Raw genomic sequence first — 21,926 nt, 5'->3', positions numbered from 1 at the left:
GCATGTGTCAGTTTGCCTTTGTTGACTTTCCGAAACTCCACGAGCTCACGTACGCGTGATCTGCCATGTGTGAGTATCGCACCGGGTGCTGAATCTGGCATCTATGGCGATGCTAGGCCTGCTTTCGAGAAATGTAAGCGACGTCAATGATGCATGAGCGAGAAGGAAAGCGAGTATCAGCCTGTTCTTCTCGCCTCTTCCGAAACTTTACGAGCTCACGTATACGCAATTGGGCATAGTGTGCGAAAGTGGATTGAGGAGTTCCTGGGGCCCCCGATACGCGGTTTGATAATACTGATTTCGAGGCGCAAATACGTTTTTGCCGAGTTATTTTTTAAATAAATGATGTATTACAATTTAAAATAAAAAATGGAGGATTTGCGGTGTACGTATCAATGAGATAAATTCTTAGGTATTTTAATAATCTTGAAATTTTTAAATAACTTAATCGACTGATTATTCCAATGAAATTAATCGATTAATGTCCAATTATGGACCGTACAGCTTTCATTTCGTTAAAAAATAATACAATTTCTGAAATTTCATTTTCTGTCTCACTTCCTCTTTTGTTCATTTCTAAATCTGTTGGTAACGTTGCGAGTGACACCGAAATGGTAATGGGGCTCTAGAGCCCCAGAGAATCGGGCCGAAAAAATACATTAGGTGATAGGTCTACTCGTATACCTCGTCGGTGGTCTGACCATTCCCCGCGTTAGCTAGTAAGTTTTGTGAACCTCCGCCTAAATGTCCAATAAAACGCTTATCGACACCGACCCAATCACCTCTGTCACTCACCGCACCGAACCCTGGCTAGCCGACTGGGTCAGTACTGTTTATCAGTACATAATATTGTTCAGATTCAGACAAAATGTTGGCAGTGTAGCGGATATTTTAGCAAAATGATCAGCGCATCGCGCTGCGCCGTGGCGGCTTTAATCAACAGGAGTTCGATACCACACGTATTTGAAACTACATATAGCGACCAGTTAACGAAGTATGTAAAGAAATATATTTTAATTATATCTATTTTAAAAAAATGTGCAGCCTTCTTCCGTATGAAAAATTAGGAAATATGAATTAATAATTCTTTAACAATTTTTCCAAAAACACTTTTTCAAAAAATCTGAAAGAATTACGCATTAATAGACATAATGTTACGCTATAGCTGTAAAAATATGAACATGATCACGTAAGAAATTAAGGCAATATAAAGCTTTTTCACCATTTTTTAATCATTTTTTATTTTTTTGACTACGTTTCGTACTTTCTGTTAAAAATACATCTGTAATAAACAAATTTATTCTTCAATGTTACATGCACTATACTTGTCTACTCCAGATGTTGGAGTATTTTATAGGATTCTAAATATAATAATGAAATCACACTCACGTTATTGTTTTAGATGTAAGGAATTATAATTTCACTGAAAAAATCAGTCGACAACTTTGGTATAAGACGGTACAAATGCATCTGACTCTAATACGAAATCATACAAATTTAAAAACTCTAATTTAAATGCGGTACGTGTTCCTGTTGTCTAATCCCGTCGAAATTTAGCACAGAACTCTTTTCACCAAGCGTTACAATTTGAATCGTATTAAATTTGACGAAACGAAGGTAACTATCAATTTTTTAAATTGAATGATTTTTTTTTTACTCAGCATGAAAGCGGTTGTGATGACAAATTCAAACGTGTCACATACTATGACCTTTAAGGTCACGCAAGGTCAGGAATGGAGAAAATAAACTGAAAAATGCTGAGTATTGTGCTTACTACTATGTTGTATTGAGGGGGCTACATGTCATGTTCAATGTGACTCCCGTTATTAATAATGCACTTCTAAACTCTTTCGATTACGTTCTTAGTACTCTTTGCTAATGTCTTACTAGGTATGGATGTATACTGTTAGACCGAGGGCTTTTATGGCCTAACGGGGATCCGGATTACGAGGGAAAGGACTCTTGGAAAAAGTATATTAAAAATTGGTGCACTTGTATTACATTTTATGAAATATTTTATTGGCCAAGCCGTTTATTTATTTTTAATTATCGAAAGATAATTTAAAGGAAAAGGAAAAAAACCACCTAGACGTCGGCCAGACGTCTGGGGGAAAAAACCTGGCGCTGCTTGTGCCTCAGCTCGCGATGTGTTGCTCTGTAACAAGGACAGACAAGGCTGGGTTTAAATACCTTGTAACGCTTGTCGCGTTGCCCGTCTCGCTTTATCTCGCACGTTCCTGTCTGTGCTAGTAGCACTCAGGAGCGGGGATCTCAGACGCTACTCTACGCGGCTATGTCTGTGTGGACTGAATATATGAACGTTCTCATAAATCTAGAACCGTTTTATCGCAGTGTGGAAGAAGAGATTTAATTTCTCAATTCTCCGCTTTTTTGCGAGGGTTGAATGCCGCAGGAACGGACAACAGGTGGAGATTGTAAGGCTCCAAATGCTGCCCAATTTCAAACAAAGCAGTTTCTCGCCGCTCTCGTATGCGTACAAGACGCGGTGTGATGTAGCCCTTAACGACGTAAGTAGCGTTTTACGTTTAAAGGTGCTTACACCAAGGTGCTCTTTATGCGACGCTCTACGCACAGGGTACGTACTCACTGGCGATCAATGAGCGTCGCTCGAGCAGGTTGTAAGCTAGGAGTTCCGGATTTTCCCAAGCTGCGACACAAGAAACGGCAAGCCCACATAGGGTATCGGCCAAAGGCCACCCTAGGGGTGATATCCAAAACTGTGCGGACAATTCAAGTCTAGTACGACCGCGTCAAAAGCATCAGTCCGTGCGGCAATTGGCTCTTACACGACCGCGTAGCTCAAGCGTTACGTGAAGAAAATCAGCCTCACTTGACCGCTGTTTACAGCAGGCCGTGGAAAAGTCAGTACTGAGTGGGCCGTAACCACTGGCTGGGACTGGACTTCCGACGACCGCTGATTGCAGCAAGACGTTAGAAAGTCAGCCTCACACGACCGCGTCAAATGCAGCAGTCCGTGGAACCGTCAGAACTGAGTGGGCCGTAGCCCTTGGCTGGGACTGGAGTTTCGACGGGCGGGAAACGAGGATTTTCCTCGTTTCGTCTCACACGATCGTTGCTTGCAGCGATACGTGAAAAATCGAACGAAAACCCACAGTCTTTAAATTTAGACTGAAATCTCGACAAGCGTGAACCGAGTTTTCCTCGATTCGCCTCGCACAACCGCGTAGCTCAAGCGTTACGTGAAACTCGGCGAGATTGTACAGTCGTTAATCGGGGCTGGTAAAATGCCACACCGATTTAATTAATTGCGAGCAGCAATAAGACAGTCTCAACGAAACGTTCGAGTATTCTCAGATCTTTTTTCGGAGAATCTGGCTTAGTCGCGGAGCGGAATCGGTAGTCGATCTGCTCGCTGCGGAACCAGCTTTTCGAGTGTTAAGAAGCGAACAGACATCCGCAGTCGTGGCCACGAGAGGGGAAATTATCACCTCGCGGCGCTATCTCTGCTCTTCAATGTCTATCTCTTCTGAATTTTAATATGTCGATACCCGCTCTGTCTATAGATCTTCAACGATCGATCCCAAGTAAACGTTGTTGGGTCGATCACGTGACTGAGAGTAAACAAAACTCGTGTATGGTTTTTCTAACCTATATCGTTCCATGTACCGATCTACGCATCAGAGAGTCTCTGGAATGTCGCGTACACGGAAAACAATACCGTACGAGGAATATATGGCTCTCAGTTATAGTTCACGTTAAATTGGATATTTCTCTAAACGGTTCTCAAATCCGTCAATTAACGCGATATTTAAACACGTACGCTTCAGTGATTCTCATTTTTAGATCATTTAAATTTCTTACCAATGTGATATAAACGATATCTTTAATGTCACCCCATAACAAAAATCTAGTGACGTAAAAATTGTAAATATTTGTATCCATTCAATGTTCCAGTATAAAAATAAGGATCTTGAAACATATTGTCAATAATTTCGCACCAAACGTTAATTTTAAATTGTACTTAAAAATTTGTTTCTTTTCTAATTTTTGTATTTTGAGTTTTTTAAAAATGGACATTATGTAAATTGCACATCATGTTATTGTCAAAACTTGACTCATCAGTTCACAAAATTTTTCTATAAAAGTTACAGTCGTTCAAATTATTTCTTATGAATGACTCACAAAATTCAATACGCCTTGGAAAATGAGGTTCCTGCAGACCTTGAACAGTGTAATATTTAAACAGTTTATAATCATACAATTTTTAAATCTTATAAACCGATGAAACAGAAATAAAGAATAGTCTGGCCATATTTCTTGAGGATGCACATGGATCTTCTTGAAAATGCAAAGATACTTCCAAATGTTTTCTTTTGGGAAATTTCAACTGTGTACAACCTTTTCTTTGCACAGATCTTTCCTTAATAAAACACTTGTAAACATTGACAAACTGATTTTCACTTGGAATTCTATCTGGATATCTTTGATTGCACATCAATTTACTTTTTCTTTTACTTTTATTACTCTCAAAAAAAATATTTAACATATGTATTTTTTTTTTACTTGTGTTACGAGCCAGGGCCGTGCAGCGCGTGTAGCCTACGAGTGTGAAAGAGTATGGAATATGGTATCAATTTGTTAGTTAGATACACGGAAGAATTCGATGCGAAATCGGGGAGCCGCTAGGATAGTTGATAATGAGGACGAACCTGATGCGAAATCAGGGAGCCGTAGGAGGGTGAAACGTTGTGAACGAACCCGATGCGAAATCAGGGAGTCACTAGGATTGTTGATAACGACGCAGACGATCCCAATGCGAAATCGGGGAGCTGCTAGGAGGTTGGAACAAACGCAGACGAACTCGATGGGTAATCGAGGAGCTGCTGGGAGGTTGGATAAATCACAGACGAACCTGATGCGAAATCAGGGAGCTGTAGGATGCGGACGAACCTGATGCGTAATCAGGGAGTCGCTAACTAGGATGGTAATAGATTGCGTGGATAAACTCGATGCGAAGTCGAGGAGCCACTAGGTTGTAAGAATTTGTATTTGGATTTAGGATATGTTAATTGAACTCGTAACTTTGAAATATTAAATATAATATAACCCGAGCGGTAAGGTTATATTATTATGGGAACGTTTAACTAATAATAATCGCTTTATATAATTATGGGTTAAAGAAGTTGGATAACTCTGATTTAATAATGACAGTAGATATATTCTTAAACCAACAAGTAAAATACAAGTGTTTCGTGTATCTTATGTCGCGATCAAAGAATGATTATATTTACCTGAAATGATCTTGCACGGTGTTGACGCACTGGCGATGCGGGGGTAAGTCGGTTGAAAATAATGGCCGTAATAGAATTTATGCCGGTTCACGGATTCTATATGGTTTAATATTGATACGAAAGGGTACTGTAGCCCGATCTCACGAAATACAACTGACTATCAAAAATCGTATACGCGTAACGAGAGACGTGGAATTGACACTAAACGTGACGGTACGATTATGATCCCCAGAGTAAGAAAATAAAGGGGTTTATATACCCAAAAATCCGTGGGGGAGGATTCAGATGCACGTTAGACATTACCACATTCGGTAATCTCCGAATTGCGTTAGTCACCGAGTAGCTGCATCTTGTAAGAATTGACTCTACATTCCATAGGGTAGATAAGTAGCAGGGCGTTTTCGAAACGTTCAGCATACGTAACACTTGGAATAATGATACATAGTTATAAAATATTATTGTACACTTTAAACGATATATTCTTCACAGATAGGTACTGTACCTACGCATTCAGGGTAACGCTTACGTCTATAATATAGAAAATATAAATAAACATTGAGACAGTCAATAGAAATCACATTGAACACGATATGTAGTCATCAATGACAATACACTAGTAAGTACAATACTCAGCATTTTTCGATTTATTTTCTTCATTCCCGACCTTGCGTGACCTTAAAGGTCATGTGTGACATATTTGAATTTGTCTTGAGAACCGTTTTCATGCTGACTAAAAAGAAGTATATCATTTAATTTAAAAAATTGAAGGTCACCATCATTTCTCAAAAAATATTACACATATAAAAAATTGGTCTCATTCACTTCATTGTGCATAAAATATATTACAACTTGTTCCTTTTTCGTTTTTTTCATATTCTTACAGTTTGTGAGAAAAATGCTGGTCAAATTTAACGTGAACACCCTGTAGAGTGTTACCAATAGCAACTCATTCGTTTGAATGGCTAGCTAAATTGGAAAAGGCCATATATTATCAACGGAACCGGTCAAGTTATACTCTAGCCAGAAAACGCTCAACCATATATCATAAAAGAATCAAAAGACCATTATACATTAAGCTGGATAGTTCTCTCATGTGCGATGTATTCACCGGACCAAACACTATCAGATTATCACCAATTCCGATCACTGCAACATCATTTCATTGACTCACATTTTTATTTGATCAACGAAGTCTGAAAATGGATCGACTTAAAAATCGCCTTAATTTTCTCGTGAGAATATTCACCATCTGCTTGAAAAATGGGGCAAGGTTATCGAAAATGATAAGGTATACATACTTGACTGATTACATTACATATAAATAATTTTTCGTCAATAAATGTTTAGATTTGTTAGAAAAGTATCGAACTTATTCGCACACCTAATTCTTGTATATACTTTTCTTATTATAATTTTGTTGTATAAATGTTTGACAAATATAGAACAAAGTACACATGCATATCACTTAAAAGTAATATAGATTAAAAGTAGTATAGATTTTTACCCATTCCATGCCATAAAACTACCGGTGGAGAACTTTCAATGGCATTAAATTTCCAAATGCATAAAAGGAAGAATAGCAGAGAAGTATGTTTGTCCAATGCAATCATTATACAATTCCTAAAAAAAAACAAAAAAACTTAATTAGCGTCAGTTTATTGATATTATATTCTTACATATGTCTTTTTTTATATTAATACTTTGCGATCGAAGTTTATCTAACCGAGATTGCTTATTTGACGGTAGATTGCTCTATTTGACATTTCATTTAGGGACTGTTCAGTTCCAAACTTTCACGCATTCAAAATTATTTCCCATTCTACTCCAAACCCCTCAAACGTTTAAAAACCAAATCTTTTTCGAAGCACGTACCAGCAATAAACTTATACGTCATTCGATGTTGCAGCAGTCATCTTTCAAAATTATTTCATGAAGTTGCAAGACATCTTGTGCTTTTACTACTCGTTCGTCCTTGCAAGTAAGGCTTATAGATCAAGCGAACCTATAACTTTATTGCGTACGTCTTGACTGGTGTTCTGAGTTAGGTCTGACCCAGACCGTCTAGGGTTCCACACACCCGTCTGGTTATCCAGGCGGCTGGGGAGGTGAATCCCTACGTGACGCGTCCCCAGATGGCAGATAGGGGCAGCCGTTGGGATGGGACACTGGGATGAGGTCATCAACCTGAGAAGGCTGGTGGCCGAATCCTCGCATAGCATCCCGGAGGTCGGAGCGAAAGCTCCCGCGGACCAAACACCAGTATGAATGTGTTGCGTGTGTGAGAGAGGCTTGAGGCATGAGATATTTGCCGCGGGTTTTACCTAAGGTTGGCCAGTTGGCTGCGGATGAGTCCTGCGGCCAACGTGGCCACGGGATCTGGTGACCAGGCGCCTGCGGTTGAGTGGAAATGCGCTGGGAGGAGTGCCGTGGGGTTTTAGCCGGTAAGAGTCCGGCACTACCCGTCAGCCCTCCTTCCGGATGGGCCCGCGGCTGTCTATGAGGATTTCCCCACGTACAAAAAAAAAAAAAAAAAAAAAAACGCGGAAGGAGCATGCATGAGCGAGGATAGAGAGGAGAGACTGTGGTTGGGTTCGGAAGAGAACGGGTCAAGCACGTGCGTCCGAAGCTGTTTGCTGCATATATTGTGGTTACCAGACAGTTTTGGTGCTAGCGTAGATGATTTTTGCTAACAATATGTAATAGATGTAAGAGTTTATATTTCTGTTCAACATTAAATACCGAAACATTATTTACAGTTAAAGATTCACCTATAGGTCTGCAATCTGCGAACAGCTGCGTGCACAGGATTGGTTGTGACCGGTTGATCCTCACCAATCGTTCTCACTCAGCATGAGAAACTCCTGTAGCAGCAAAAGCAGAGATAGAAGGAAACAAAAAACCAAACGATAAACGCGTTCTTTTTCCTCGCCTCTCCCTTCGCCGCCATCGAGTGGCTATATAACAACACCGGACTGTCACACAGTGCATTGTCCTAAAGAAAATTGTCTTTTCTGTTGATAAAAATAAAATTTGTAGACGTGTTTTACAATCCATAGTAAAGTAGGAAATTGTATAATTAGACAAATAAATGAGATAACTAAGAGGTTAGTTGACATTCGTCATTGGTGAAAGATAATTGCATTTTTATTGTACAAGTGATAATTTGTTGTTCATAATGGAATCTGCTGCGAGAAGTATGTATTTCGATTCTGTTTTATTCGATTAGTCGTTATTTTGATTTGTTAGAATAGGGAGGGTTCAAATGTTTATTTGAACACCTAGTCTAACGGGGTCCGGATCACGAGGGAAAAGACGCTGGAAAAATAATCGGTGCATGTTGAATATATTTTATCTTAGCCGTCTTATAAGATTAAGTCATTTATTTCTTAAATTTGACTCTTAAATACAATAAATATAAGAAACAGGAGAAAAAACCAAACGCCTAGCTGACGTCTAGAAAAAAACCATCGCGTCGTTTGGCCTGACGGCTCGCGTCGCGTTATTCTGTAGCAGAAGAGAGACAAAACTAGGCGTTAAATACTTGACAACGTTAGCCACGTTGTGCGTCTCGTTTTATTCCTCATGCTCCTGGTTGTGCTTGTCGCATTCAGGAGGGGGGAGCTCAGCCGCAGCTATACGCAGCTAAGCTAGCAGACTGTATGTGTATACGTTTCCTTTAAATTGGGAAACGTTTGATTGCAGTTTGGGGAAGACGAGATTCAATCTCGAGTCTTCCACGACTTTAAAACCGTTCGACTGGTCAAGTGAGGACCGAGAGTCACTCTCGATACCTCTCACACGACCGCTGATTGCAGCGATACGTGGGTGAATTCAAATCAAAGTGAACTGTAGCTACTGTTGATATAGAAATCTTGGATGAAAATCAACGAAATGTTATAGTTTTTAATCGGGCTGTGGAAACGACCTTATCGGTTAATTTGCGAACGGGACCACGGATGTGTTCACGGTACGAGATTGTTTCACAATCCGTAGGAGTCAACTTGCACTTCCTCATTCAACTGTCTCAAGGAAAGTTCGAATAACTCGGAACTATTCAGAGGTTCGTGGAATTTTGCGGAGCGTGATCGTATTTCGATCTGCTCACTGCAGAATCCAGATTAAGAGTGACGCCAGTGATGGACGAGCACGAACCAATGTGGCCAGATTGGGCATAATTGAGTGCATCGAAATCGACAATAGTGGCGACGAACTTCCTTAGCGTCTAACGGAGTGGTGGGGATAGCAGGCATATACTACCGCACGAGCCACCTCTACGTAACCTTGGCACTTCGCCCAACTTCGGGAAATCGATAAAGAACGCTAGTGTGTGTCTTTCCTTCTTGCTCTTGTAAAAGAGAAACAGCTGAAATACGACCTCGCGATAATCGGCATACGATTCCAAGTCTCGACTGCCTCAGCATTTTTACTTTCCAATCTATCTAAGGTATAAGGAAGGTACCATAATGGGACAAAAAATTTCGAAATTTTTTTTAACGGAAATACACGTTTTAAAACCCCCTGAGCATATTGTGACTATTAAAAAAAAAGAAATTTTTTTTGTTCCTATGCTATTAACATGATTGCATTTAAACGGCTAAATGAATTTTGTTAAAATAGGTGCGAGTCGGTCAGTGGTTTTCTCCCGGGACCTGATCTCTCACCCTTTAACGTTGAGTCCGAATTTCGAGGGATTGGAATTGTGGGGGAAAGTGAATCGTACACCTATAAAATTTCCTTCACCTAGTCAACCGACTAAGCCGTTTATCTTAAAACAAAATGAAAATAAACAAAATTGAAGGAAATTAAAATAAAAAATTATATTTATTAAGGTATTTAAAAAAATTGCAGGAAAAACCCGAATCTTGTGGCTCGGAAAAACAACTTGCGGCTCTCGACTCGGTCTTCTGTAACAAAAGAAAGACTGAAATCCGGCTGTAAATACCTGACAATGCTCGTTGCGTTGTCTGACTCGCTCTAATCCACACGCCCCATACTCCGTTTATGGTAAACAGGAGCGGGATTCTTACACAGCGATACACAGCTGTATTAGTGGACTGTATGATTGAACGTTTCCCGTATGATCGAGAAACGTTCGATTGTAATATGGGAAGGCGAGATTCTAATCTCGATTTTCCCTTGTCTGCAGGGTTTGATTATTGCTGGAGTGGACAACAGGCAGAGGTTGTAAGGCTCCGAATATTGTCCGCTCCGCGGCTCTTCAGGTCGTTACACCACGTTGCCCTTTGAGCGTCGTTCTACGCCTAGTGTTCGTACACACTGGCGATTTACAAACCACGCTCGAGCAGGTTGAAGTCTGCTGGGAGTCTACCCAAGGAATACCCTAAAAGGCCCCTATGTGGGTGTGATCCCAAGCACTGACTCGACCTTGGAGGACGGCGATTCCACACAGGGAATATGCCAAGAAGGCCCCTATAGGTGGATTTTAGCACCGTGCAATAATCAAGGGAGGATCGAGAAATTCTCTCGATACCTCCTACACGACTATTTACTCATGCGGTACGTGTTTATTTAGCACCGATGGCTGTAACCAATCACTATAAGAGTGTAAGCTCGGTATTTCTCAGCCACCGGTTGCTATTTAATTAAGTGGAAAGAAAATCAGTGTGATTTTGTTACTTTCCAAAATGGTTCGTTCGACGCGTTGACCGAGTTCTGCACGGGAACGTATGGTTCGAATATCTCGACTTTAGTATTGTTCCCGGAACGTATTACGCCGCAGAGAAGACTCTGGAATGTCGCGTAAACTAGGAACAACACCGTACAAGAAATGGTCCGTTTTTCTATCGGTCACGCGATGGTTTAACCGACGTTTTTTGATTGTCGAATTGTAATTGTAATCCAGGATCTGGACATTACATACATACGTACATACATACATAGCCTAGTGTCCGTAGGTTTTTAAGGGCAATAATTAAAAATACAATTCTATTGCATGAATAGCAGTCAATTTAATGTATTCCATTTTTCACTAATGAATTCAGTGGAAAATAAAAAAAAAAAGTAAGACGAATGTGGACGTTTTAATATACGGAGCGTGTGGTAATGATTTTTTACATCCTAATGGAAGGAGGGAAATTGAAAAATTATTTAAATTATTTAAATTATTTTGTTAAGTCAAATGTGACGCTATTTCGCTGCGGAGTGGGTCTCGTGAGAATCGTAGGAGGACAGAAAAGGAAAGGAGTGGGCGCGTTTCGTCCGGGCCTGCTAGTGGACTCATCAGTAAGGCTTCCTAGCAGGCCCTGCCTTAGACAACTGGGATATTGGAAAATTGTTCGAGGAGTGTATATACAGGGTGTTCGGCCACCCCTGGGAAAAATTTACATGAGCGATTCTAGAGGCCAAAATAAGACGAAAATCAAGAATACCAATTAGTTGATGGAGGCTTCGTTACAAAGTTATTAACGTTTAAAGTTCCGCCTGTAGAATGGCAATCTGCGTACAGCTGCGTTCGCGCGGAAGGTTGCGGCAGGCCAGTGCTAGTGGTTCTCACGCAGCATGAAAAATTCTACTTACCGACGTTATCGATAGCCTCGGATTTTTGTCCACTTATGGAAATGCAAACACCTTACGTTAAATAAGATTCAACCTGTCTTATGAAAATCCAGAAGGGCATGTCAAAACTTGCCCGACGAGTTTTCTTTATTCACAGTTGCTGTTTAGTCTAAGTGGAATAGGACTCAAAAGGGTCTACGAATGGCCACACAATTAGCATTAAGAAAAAAATTATTAAGTTTAAAATTAAAAAGTGAAACACCATTGATAAGACATTTTACTATATTTGGTGATTTAATTTCGGAGCTCTCTTTTGTCTCTCTTTTGAGATTGTACAATCTGTTGTCAGTTCGAAGGATACAGCAGGCCGGAATGACGATTACTTTCGATCAAAGAGGCGTTAAATAGGTAAAAGTGATAAAGTCATCATGACAGGTAAGCCACTAAATAATTTAATCGAAATAGAATTCATAGTTAGTTCAAATGAAGCAAATTCAGTAGTTAAAGTAAATAATACCGAAAAAGATAATTATGATTTGTGGCATCAATGGCTAGGCCACATTGGAAAGTCTAAATTTCTAGAGTTAAAGGATAAAGAAATGGTTGAGGATATAAAGCAAATAGAAAAGGTTAAAGTTAATGATAAATTGTGCGAAGCTTGTATACAGGGTGTCCCGTAAATAGTGTAAGAGCCGGAAATGTGGGGTAGCTGAGACGATTCTGAACAACAATTTCCTTTGCAAAAATGTCGGATGGAGCTTCGTTTTTGAATTATTAACGAAAAACACTGACGAATCACGGCGCGCGCCTGCCGCGCGCTCAGGGCCGTCCGAACTAAGAGAACCACCGTGTCGGGTAGGTAGCAAGATGTGCATCGGAGATACGTCGAGGAACGAATACAAATAATTAAAAATACTACCACTGCAACTGTTACCTCTGCGGATTGGATAAATCAGCCAGCTAAATCGAATTTATTAATTATTTGTATTCGCTGTTTCCAAGGAAGAAGGAATAAAATGTGGGAAGATGCTCTCGGAATGTTTAGGAAATTAATCCTTCGCACCCGAGTGACGCTTCTCGCCAGAGTGTGTTATAATTAAAATAAGAATTATTTTCAGAAAATTAAAATAAATACGGTAAGAACCATTTGTAATCGTTTGTTATTAAAAACTGTACTGGAAAAGCAGGCTGGATTTGTGCGTACCGAAACATTCTTCGCATGCAAGGGGTTAATAGAGAATTAATTGAAATTCGCCTTACCCATTTACTTGCAAGTTGCAATAGGGCCGGTTAGTGCACCCCTGTCAATCATGGAAAGGTCGAAGACCCCAATAAAAATCAGCTGATGGGACGGCCCAGTCACTGCACTCGCTTCTTACCCCGAAAACACTTCACAGCACGGTCACTAGCACTTTTCACTTTTACATTTTCGGGGTAAGAAGCGGGTGCAGTGACCGGGCCGTCCCATCAGCTGATTTTTATTGGGGTCTTCGACCTTTCCGTGATCGACAGGAGTGCACTAACCGGGCCTTATTGTCAGCGCAGCAGAGCAACTTGCTAGTAAATGGGTAAGTCGAATTTCAATTATTTCTCTATTAAAGTCTTTGCATTCGAGGAATGTTTCGGTATGCACAAATCCAGCCTGCTTTTCCAGTACAGTTTTTAATAACAAACGATTACAAATGGTTCTTACCGTATTTATTTTAATTTTCTGAAAATAATTCTTATTTTAATTTTAACACACTCTGGCGAGAAGCGTTACTCAGGTGCGAAGAATTAATTTCCTAAAAATTCCGAGAGCATCTTCCCACATTTTATTCCTTCTTCCTTGGAAACAGCGAATACAAATAATTAATAAATTTGATTTAGCTGGCTGATTTATCCAATCCGCAGAGGTAACAGTTGCGGTGGTAGTATTTTTAATTATTTGTATTCGTTCCTCGACGTATCTCCGATGCACATCTTGCTACCTATCCGACACGGTGGCTCTCTTAGTTCGGACGGCCCTGAGCGCGCGGCAGGCGCGCGCCATGATTCGTCAGTGTTTTTCGTTAATAATTCAAAAACGAAGCTCCATCCGACATTTTTGCAAAGGAAATTGTTGTTCAGAATCGTCTCAGCTACCCCACATTTCCGGCCCTTACACTATTTACGGGACACCCTGTATATCGGAAACAAGCACGATTATCATTCAGAAGGGCAAAAGATAAAAATCATATTAAACGACCACTGTTCGTTATACATTCAGATGTTTGCGGTCCAATCACTCCTTCGACAATTAATAATAGAAATTACTTTGTTCTTTTTGTAGATGAATTTACTCATTATTGCGTCATATTTTCAGTTTTATGTGGCAAAGAGTGAAGCTCATTTCAATTTAAAAATCGTAAATGTGTACTGTGATAACGGGAGAGAATATTTGTCAAATGATATGAAAGAATATTGTGTCGAGAAAGGTATTAGTTACTATGTAACCGTTCCAAGAACTCCACAATTAAATGGTGTGTCGGAGCGAATGGTAAGGACAATAACTGAAAACGCTCGTGCAATGATAGCAGGGGCTGGAATAGAAAAAGCTTTCTGGGGTGAAGCTGTCCTTACCGCTACATTATTAATAAATATAATTCCAACTAAGGCTTTAAAAAAGTCGAAAACACCATATGAATTGTGGCACAGTAGAAAACCTAAATTAGAATACTTAAAAATTTTCGGTTCAACAGTATACATATGTACATAATAAAACTAGACGATTAAAATTCGATGAAAAATCTTGGAAGGGCATTATAGTTGGGTATGAACCGAATGGGTATAAAGTATGAAACGTGGAAGGTGGTAAATTTGTTATAATTGGAGATGTAATTGTAGATGAGACTAATTTCTTGATATCCAGGCCTGTAATAGTACAGCCTGAAGGGATTAATTCTGAAAACTCCCATAATAAATCCGATTTGGTATCCAGACCTGTAGAGGTACAGTCTGAAATTGATTTACCTGACGTGCAGTCAAAATCAATAGAGTCTCATAAATTTGATAGTAATAAATCAGATATATCAGTATCAAAAACAATCGGGATAAGTAAAAATACCAAATTAAGTCATAGACACAATGAGTCTCTAATCGAAACAAATGTACAATACAAGGCACTTTATCAAATAGTAATCAAAATAAAAGACAAATATCCCCCGAATTAAAAAGGAGCGATAGGATCGAACATCGTTCACCTATATCGTATAATGAGATAGATGAGCAGAATGATTACATCATGTGTGCTCAATCTCTTATTTACAAAATGCCTGCTTCATATCATGAAATTGAGAATAGAGACGATAGACTTCAGTGGGAACAAGCAGTCAAAGATGAAATTAATTCTCTCTTAATTAATAATACTTGGACATCAGTGCCAAGACCTGGAAATAAAAATATTATAGACTGTAAATGGGTATTTGTTATTAAAAACGACAAGTTTAGAAACCCATCAAAGTATAAATCCCGTCTTGTTACTAGAGGTTTCAGTCAAAAATATTTAGTAGATTATGACGAAACATTTGCACCAGTTGCCAGAATATCAAATTTCAGATTCATAGTAATATTTTCAAATCAATTTAATTTATTAGTTCATCATATGGACGTAAAAACTGCTTTTCTGAATGGTATACTGAAAGAGGAAATATATATGAAAGTTCCCGAGGGAATTGAAAATAGAGACAATCAAGTTTGTAAATTAAACAAAGCTATACAGGGTGTTCAGCCACTCCTGGGAAAAATTGTAATGGGAGATTCTAGAGGACAAAGTAGGACGAAAATCAAGAATACCAATTTGTTGATGGAGGCTTCGTTAAAAAGTTATTGACGTTTAAAGTTCCGCCCATACTGAATTTTTTTCTCGAAAATGCGCAAGATTTCGGGGGTATGTTAAATTTTTTAATTTAATTGTTAATAACTTTTTAACGAAGCCTCCATCAACAAATTGGTATTCTTGATTTTCGTCTTATTTTGGCCTCTAGAATCCCCCATTAAAATTTTTCCCAGGGGTGGTCGAACATCCTGTATATGGATTGCAGTAGGCAGCAAAATGCTGGTTTGAAGTTTTTGATCAAACACTTACAAGTAAAGGTTTTTAAAATTCCTTAGTAGATAGATGTATACAGGGTGTTCGGCTGCCCCTGGGAAAAATTTTAATGGGGGATTCTAGAGGCCAAAATAAGACGAAAATCAAGAATACCAATTTGTTGATGGAGGCTTCGTTAAAAAGTTATTAACAATTAAATTAAAAAATTTCAAATCGTTCTGGAAAAATTATTTTTGGTTGCGGGGGTCAATTACAATCATTTTTGGTGAATACACATACCTATGAAATCCTATCCACTTTCGAGAAAAAAAATCGGGTAGGTGCTGAAATTTTTCAGCAAAAAAAAAATTTCAAATCGTTTTGCTTTCTGTTCAAAAATTATCTAATGAATAGATTTAGTATGGTAGATTTAAAGGATATTAAACTATTTCTGGGTATAAAAATAGAAAGGAGTGGAGATAAAATAACCATGAATCAGAGTGCATATATTCAAACAATTTTGAATAAATTTAATATGTCAGGATGTAAACCTGTCAGTACACCTCTTGAAAACAAGCTAGATTATACACCTCTAAACTCTAATAAAAATATGATGCTCCATGTCAGTTAGTATTTTAAATAGATATTTAAATAAAAATAACAAAGAATTGTGGATATGTTTAAAAAGAGTACTAAGATATTGTTGTCAAATATACGTATGGGTGGTTAATAAAGATACACTTTTATTAATATGTGGAACGTTCAATTTAATTAGACGCGGATTAATATATTGTACATGGTAATTTTCTATGCAAACACTGCGGTACGAAGAAGGAACACGCATTCGTCTCAGGCGCTTATATACCACACACATATACACACATTAGAGGAAAACAGTCAACCATTTGGAATAAGCGGGCGCTTCAAATATCTTTCTCGACAGATATCTTAAAGGATCAATTAATATTAAATTAACTTTTGTTCGAGGTAATTATGATAATATTTTAAGCGGTTATGTCGATTCTGATAGAGGAGGAAACGACAAAAATGACAGAAAAAGCACTACAAGTTATCTATACAAATTGTTTGAATGTTGTACTATTTGCTGGAATACCAGGAGACAGGTATCAGTAGCAACCTCATCTACCGAGGCTGAATACATGGCTCTTTTTGAAGCTGTTAAAGAAGCATTGTGGCTAAGATCACTAGCATGCAGTATGAATTTAAATATTTCAAAACCAATTATTATTTACGAGGATAATAGTGGCTGTATTAGCATAGCAAATAATCCTACTGATGACAAAAGGTCTAAACATATCAACATAAAATACCATTTTTCAAGAGAGCAGATTGAAAGAAATGTAATAAAATTGAAATATGTTCCTACAGGTAATCAACTGGCCGATATTTTAACAAAACCAATACCAGCAGTCAAATTCCTGGAGTTTAGGACAGGAATGGGTTTACAATAAATATATATTGTTAGAGATAGTTAAACGTCGCACGCTAATGAATCGTGTGACACTCGCGAGCGCTTGTAGGGACTAGCGCCGCGTAACCCTAGACTGAGAGAGTGGAGGAAGAGACGAGCGAAGACTGCGTGGAGAGAGCGTACCCGACCGCCATTGGGACTTGGTTTTTTTGTTCATCGTTGTTCACGAATAAATTCATAAAACCCGTAACGAGTGTTTTATTCTCCGTACGAACCATTACACCAACGCAAAGCAGACTGCCGGATAAGGTAGAGTAGGGCTGCCGCAACCGTACTACTCTACACACTGCGTGTTAGGAGCGACACCTTGCGTTGGGCCCCGGGCTTGCTCTCTCTTGCGATGGCCGGCGTGCTGTTCAGACGTGCGTGTAACAATGTAGAATAAAATACGGATGTGTAATAAGGTACCGTGTGCTTCCAAAATTATTATATTGGACCTTCCACTTGTGCCACATTTTACGTTGGACAAAAATAACATATACATATAATGTTAAGAAGATTAATTATATTACGAAGATCATTGAGTTTGATCTTGTGCAAAATAGATATGCCTGAAAATTTATGCAATGAAGAGTGGGAATTCGCAGAAGCATTAATAAACGTATTAGAACCCTTGAAAGATGTGACCGAATTAATGTGCGGGGAAACATATCCGACATTGTCGCACTATATTCCAATGTATATTGGATTAATGAAGATATATTCGACATATGAAACGCAAGACAAAATAATAAATGAAATGTGCCAACATCTGTGTATTGAATGACGAGTAATATTATTTTACTATTGAGCTGAAAATAAGTTATTTGTTAAAACAATTCTAAAAGTTATGTAAAATATAATGTATTTTCAGAAACATTTTGAGCATACTAAAAAAGATAACATCTTGGTATACGCAATTACTGGATCCACAATTTAAACATCGTCTTTTGCAATCTGAACAAAGATATGAAACAATTAATTGCTTGAAAGAGAACATTGCGTTTGATACTGACACTAATAATACTGAGCATACATCAGCTGTAAAATATAATGATAATGGTACGTTTTTAAAAGTGTACATAAATCAGTAATTTTAGAAATTCTAAAATGCGTTTATTTAAATATTTAAATATTTTATTCTATAGATGAATCAAAATCAAAATTGTTCCGATTTTTTGATGATAAACTTGGAAATAAAAAGCAAAATACAAGTAGCAAAAAAGATAACTTTCCCCAACGTAAAGATGTAGAAATCCGAATATATTTCGAAGAAAATAATATACCGAAAAAGAGCAACATTACAAGTTGGTGGGAAAAGAATAATAGAAGGTTTCCTATATTAAGAAAAGCAGCACAACGATATATGGTTATCCCTACCACCCAAAGAACGAGCGAAAGACTGTTCTCCACGACTAGAAATATTGTCACATCTACTAGAACAAGACTATTATCTGAAAATGTAGAGAAGTTGGCTTTTTTACATGAAAATTCAAAATAAAATATAATTATTACGTATTCGGTGCATTACTTCCACTTCATTTCCCAACATTCAATAACTCTATACTAACGAATTTATGAAACTATACTAATGAAAATGATCCCAAAATTTTCGAGAATCCCGATTGTTTAAAGATTTGCATAATGCCGAGCGATTGTCCTCGGCCGCGATTACCGTTAATCCTGTTAACGTACAATTCGAAGGAGATTATCTCTAATAGGATTTGTACAGCAAACAGTGATAGAAAAACGCGTGTATTACTAGTTTTTCTGGCATCGGTAACGGCTCATTACCTTCGATTCGAGTGTGCTAACGGTGTTGATGACGTCAGTACCGTGAGAGAGTAGTGCGCTAAGAATCAGACGGAGAAAGACTGCCGAAATTTAGACAGCGCCGCGTAACGACTAATTAAAGTAACGCGGCCGCGTCTTCGACTGTCAATCCGCGCAGTCCTACGTAGACTTCCAACTAGAGCGGATCGGCTCCCGATTGCACTCGAACGGGAAGATTTACAAAGGGAAAGTTCGAATTGTTTGATATTCAGAACGATTCTGCCTGTAGTTAAAGGGTGTAAAGAGTAGATGTTCAGTCTGGTGCGGGTCCACTGATGAAAAAGCTGATGCTTCTAACGACGAGGTCCGGATAGAGGTATAGGAGTTTTTAGGGAAAATTATTACGGACGTCTGGTTTTCTTTTCGTCGGCCTTCTACGCCGACCTTTTATTACAAACGTAAAATTGAAATAAAAATAACAATCGAAAACCGAAATAAATTGTGATTGTCTATAATCGTGCTGGGACGTTGCCTGCCTCGTCTCTGCCGGTCGCCGAACGCGCCGGGTTGAGGTAGGCCAAGGTTCCTATAATCAGAAAAACACGGCTATGTGTTAGACACACGTAAACACGTTATACGTATCTATGCCGCGTTTGTGTCCTCACGCTCCTGGCTTCGGGAATCGAATGTATAGGAGCGGAGAATTACGCTCGCTCGTAATATACGAGCTCGCTAGTGGACTGTATTTATAATTTTGGCTTTTGATAAAGAATAAATTCCGTATCTACGCCGTTTGCAGTCGATTACCTTGTGGACGGGATTGCAAGTGGAGGTTGTAAGGCTCCAAATGCACTTTTCCCGTGAGTCTGTCCACTGAGTCTATGCGCCGAAACGCAGTGCAGTGCAACAGCCCAACCGTCGAACTGTGGCTGCTCTTGGCTGCTTCAACAGACGACTTATTGGTCAGGGGTTGCACTACGGAGCCCAACTGCACGTGGTTCACTGCACGTTGCACATCTATTCGTTGCACTTAGCAGTATTCGAACCACGTGGGGGCCTGACCCACGACTCCGTTACTCCTCCGCACAGGTGCTCTTCTAAACGTTACACCGACGGGATCTGTAGGAGTAAGGACTCGCAGACCGGAAAAGTCAGACGTCCTTTGTGGACGTCGACCCGACTACAATGGACCCACCTGGATGGTTCACCACGTAGGTGCCTTCCTTTGGTGTCTCCTCAGCCTGGCGGTAATCACAAGAAAATTGAAGCGTAATTTTTGCCAACTTCCTTATGCCTCGATCGTTTATACGATCGAGACGACCGCTCAATTCTGCACGGAGGGATCGAACTCCTTACTGGTGTATATTCTCGATCACTCCACAGGATATCGAACACCTTGCTGGTGTATTTTCTCGATCTCCTGTCGCAGGACTGATTTCGTGGAATCTCGATTTGGGAAATCCCATACAAGATTCCGGGGCGTACTTGACCGAATCTAAACCGATCCGTTTGTCAAGGAAAAGGCGGATTATTTCCACACTTTTCTCGAGTTTTATCGAATTCTCAGCTGTGCGAGGTCAATCAGTGGACCCGCACCAGACTGAACATCTACTCTTTACACCCTTTAACTACAGGCAGAATCGTTCTGAATATCAAACAATTCGAACTTTCCTTTTGTAAATCTTTCCGTTCGAGTGCAATCGGGAGCCGATCTGCTCTAGTTGGAAGTCTACGTAGGACTGCGCGGATTGACAGCCGAAGACGCGGCCGCGTTACTTTAATTAGTCGTTACGCGGCGCTGTCTAAATTTCGGCAGTCTTTCTCCGTCTGATTCTTAGCGCACTACTCTCTCACGGTACTGACGTCATCAACACCGTTAGCACACTCGAATCGAAGGTAATGAGCCGTTACCGATGCCAGAAAAACTAGTAATACACGCGTTTTTCTATCACTGTTTGCTGTACAAATCCTATTAGAGATAATCTCCTTCGAATTGTACGTTAACAGGATTAACGGTAATCGCGACCGAGGACAATCGCTCGGCATTATGCAAATCTTTAAACAAATAGTACTAGTTCAAATAATCGACAATTGTACCTAAGCATCGATCAGAATATATTCAAGTAGTTATCCTCACTTGCATTATTCACTTACTATAACCCTGAACCCTATTGACAGTAAGACTAGGGGTATCTCACGAACCCGATACACCTTTACCGCTCGAGGTGTACCATTACGACAGAACAAGATCCTAAAAACATCCTAAAAACCTACGTGGTGCCCAGGGTATAAAACCCCTGGTTCGTCCACTCCTTCTAGCGGCTCCCAGGGTATAGAGCCTCTGGTTCGCCCGTGAAACCATACATTTTCCTTATAAATCTAACCCGGTGGCTCGCAGATTATACAGCCCCTGGTTTGTCAACGTAACCTCCTCCTACGGCTCCCAGGGTATAGAGCTCCTGGTTCGTCCGGAACTCCTTTCCCTTTCCTAACAATATCTAAAACCACTGGTCGAGCACTTTCCTCGACCGAATCCAGGATCTCGCGCTCGCGCACGTAACATCCGCGAAACGTTAAAGAAGTTTCGCCGATTTATTAAAGGGTTTTCTGTCATTGCTATACTCCTATACGATCTGTTGAGAAAGGACGTTAATTTCCGATTTTGGTCGGAAGAAAACCAAGCTTTCGAATGTTTAAAAAATTGTTTATCGAACAGCCCGATGTTAGCGATATACAATCCAAGTTTAAAAACAGAGTTACATTGTGACGCGAATGCTACTGGTTTTGGTGCGATATTATTACAAAAACAAACAGACGGTCTCTTGACCATTTGGCCTACAACTAC

The 21,926-nt window shown here is 39.5% G+C and overlaps 1 protein-coding gene across 4 annotated transcripts in view; it reads right to left on the bottom strand.

Moving 5' to 3' along the window:
• Window positions 1–21,926, bottom strand: part of Ppt1 (Palmitoyl-protein thioesterase 1) — a 482,953-nt gene that overhangs the window by 429,012 nt on the left and 32,015 nt on the right. For 3 of the 4 annotated variants that reach the window (XM_076768402.1, XM_076768417.1, XM_076768410.1), the window contains one exon: window positions 6,778–6,893. In XM_076768402.1, coding sequence (XP_076624517.1) covers window positions 6,778–6,883 — 106 coding nt within the window. In that variant the 5' untranslated portion in view covers window positions 6,884–6,893. Of the gene's footprint in view, window positions 1–6,777; window positions 6,894–7,145; window positions 7,336–21,926 lie in introns of those variants that run through there. The other variant, XM_076768425.1, reaches the window with a different exon arrangement.

Source organism: Colletes latitarsis, chromosome 1 (assembly GCF_051014445.1).
Source record: "Colletes latitarsis isolate SP2378_abdomen chromosome 1, iyColLati1, whole genome shotgun sequence".
In the NCBI taxonomy this organism is placed as follows: domain Eukaryota; kingdom Metazoa; phylum Arthropoda; class Insecta; order Hymenoptera; family Colletidae; genus Colletes; species Colletes latitarsis.
This window is presented reverse-complemented; position numbering and strand designations above follow the sequence as displayed.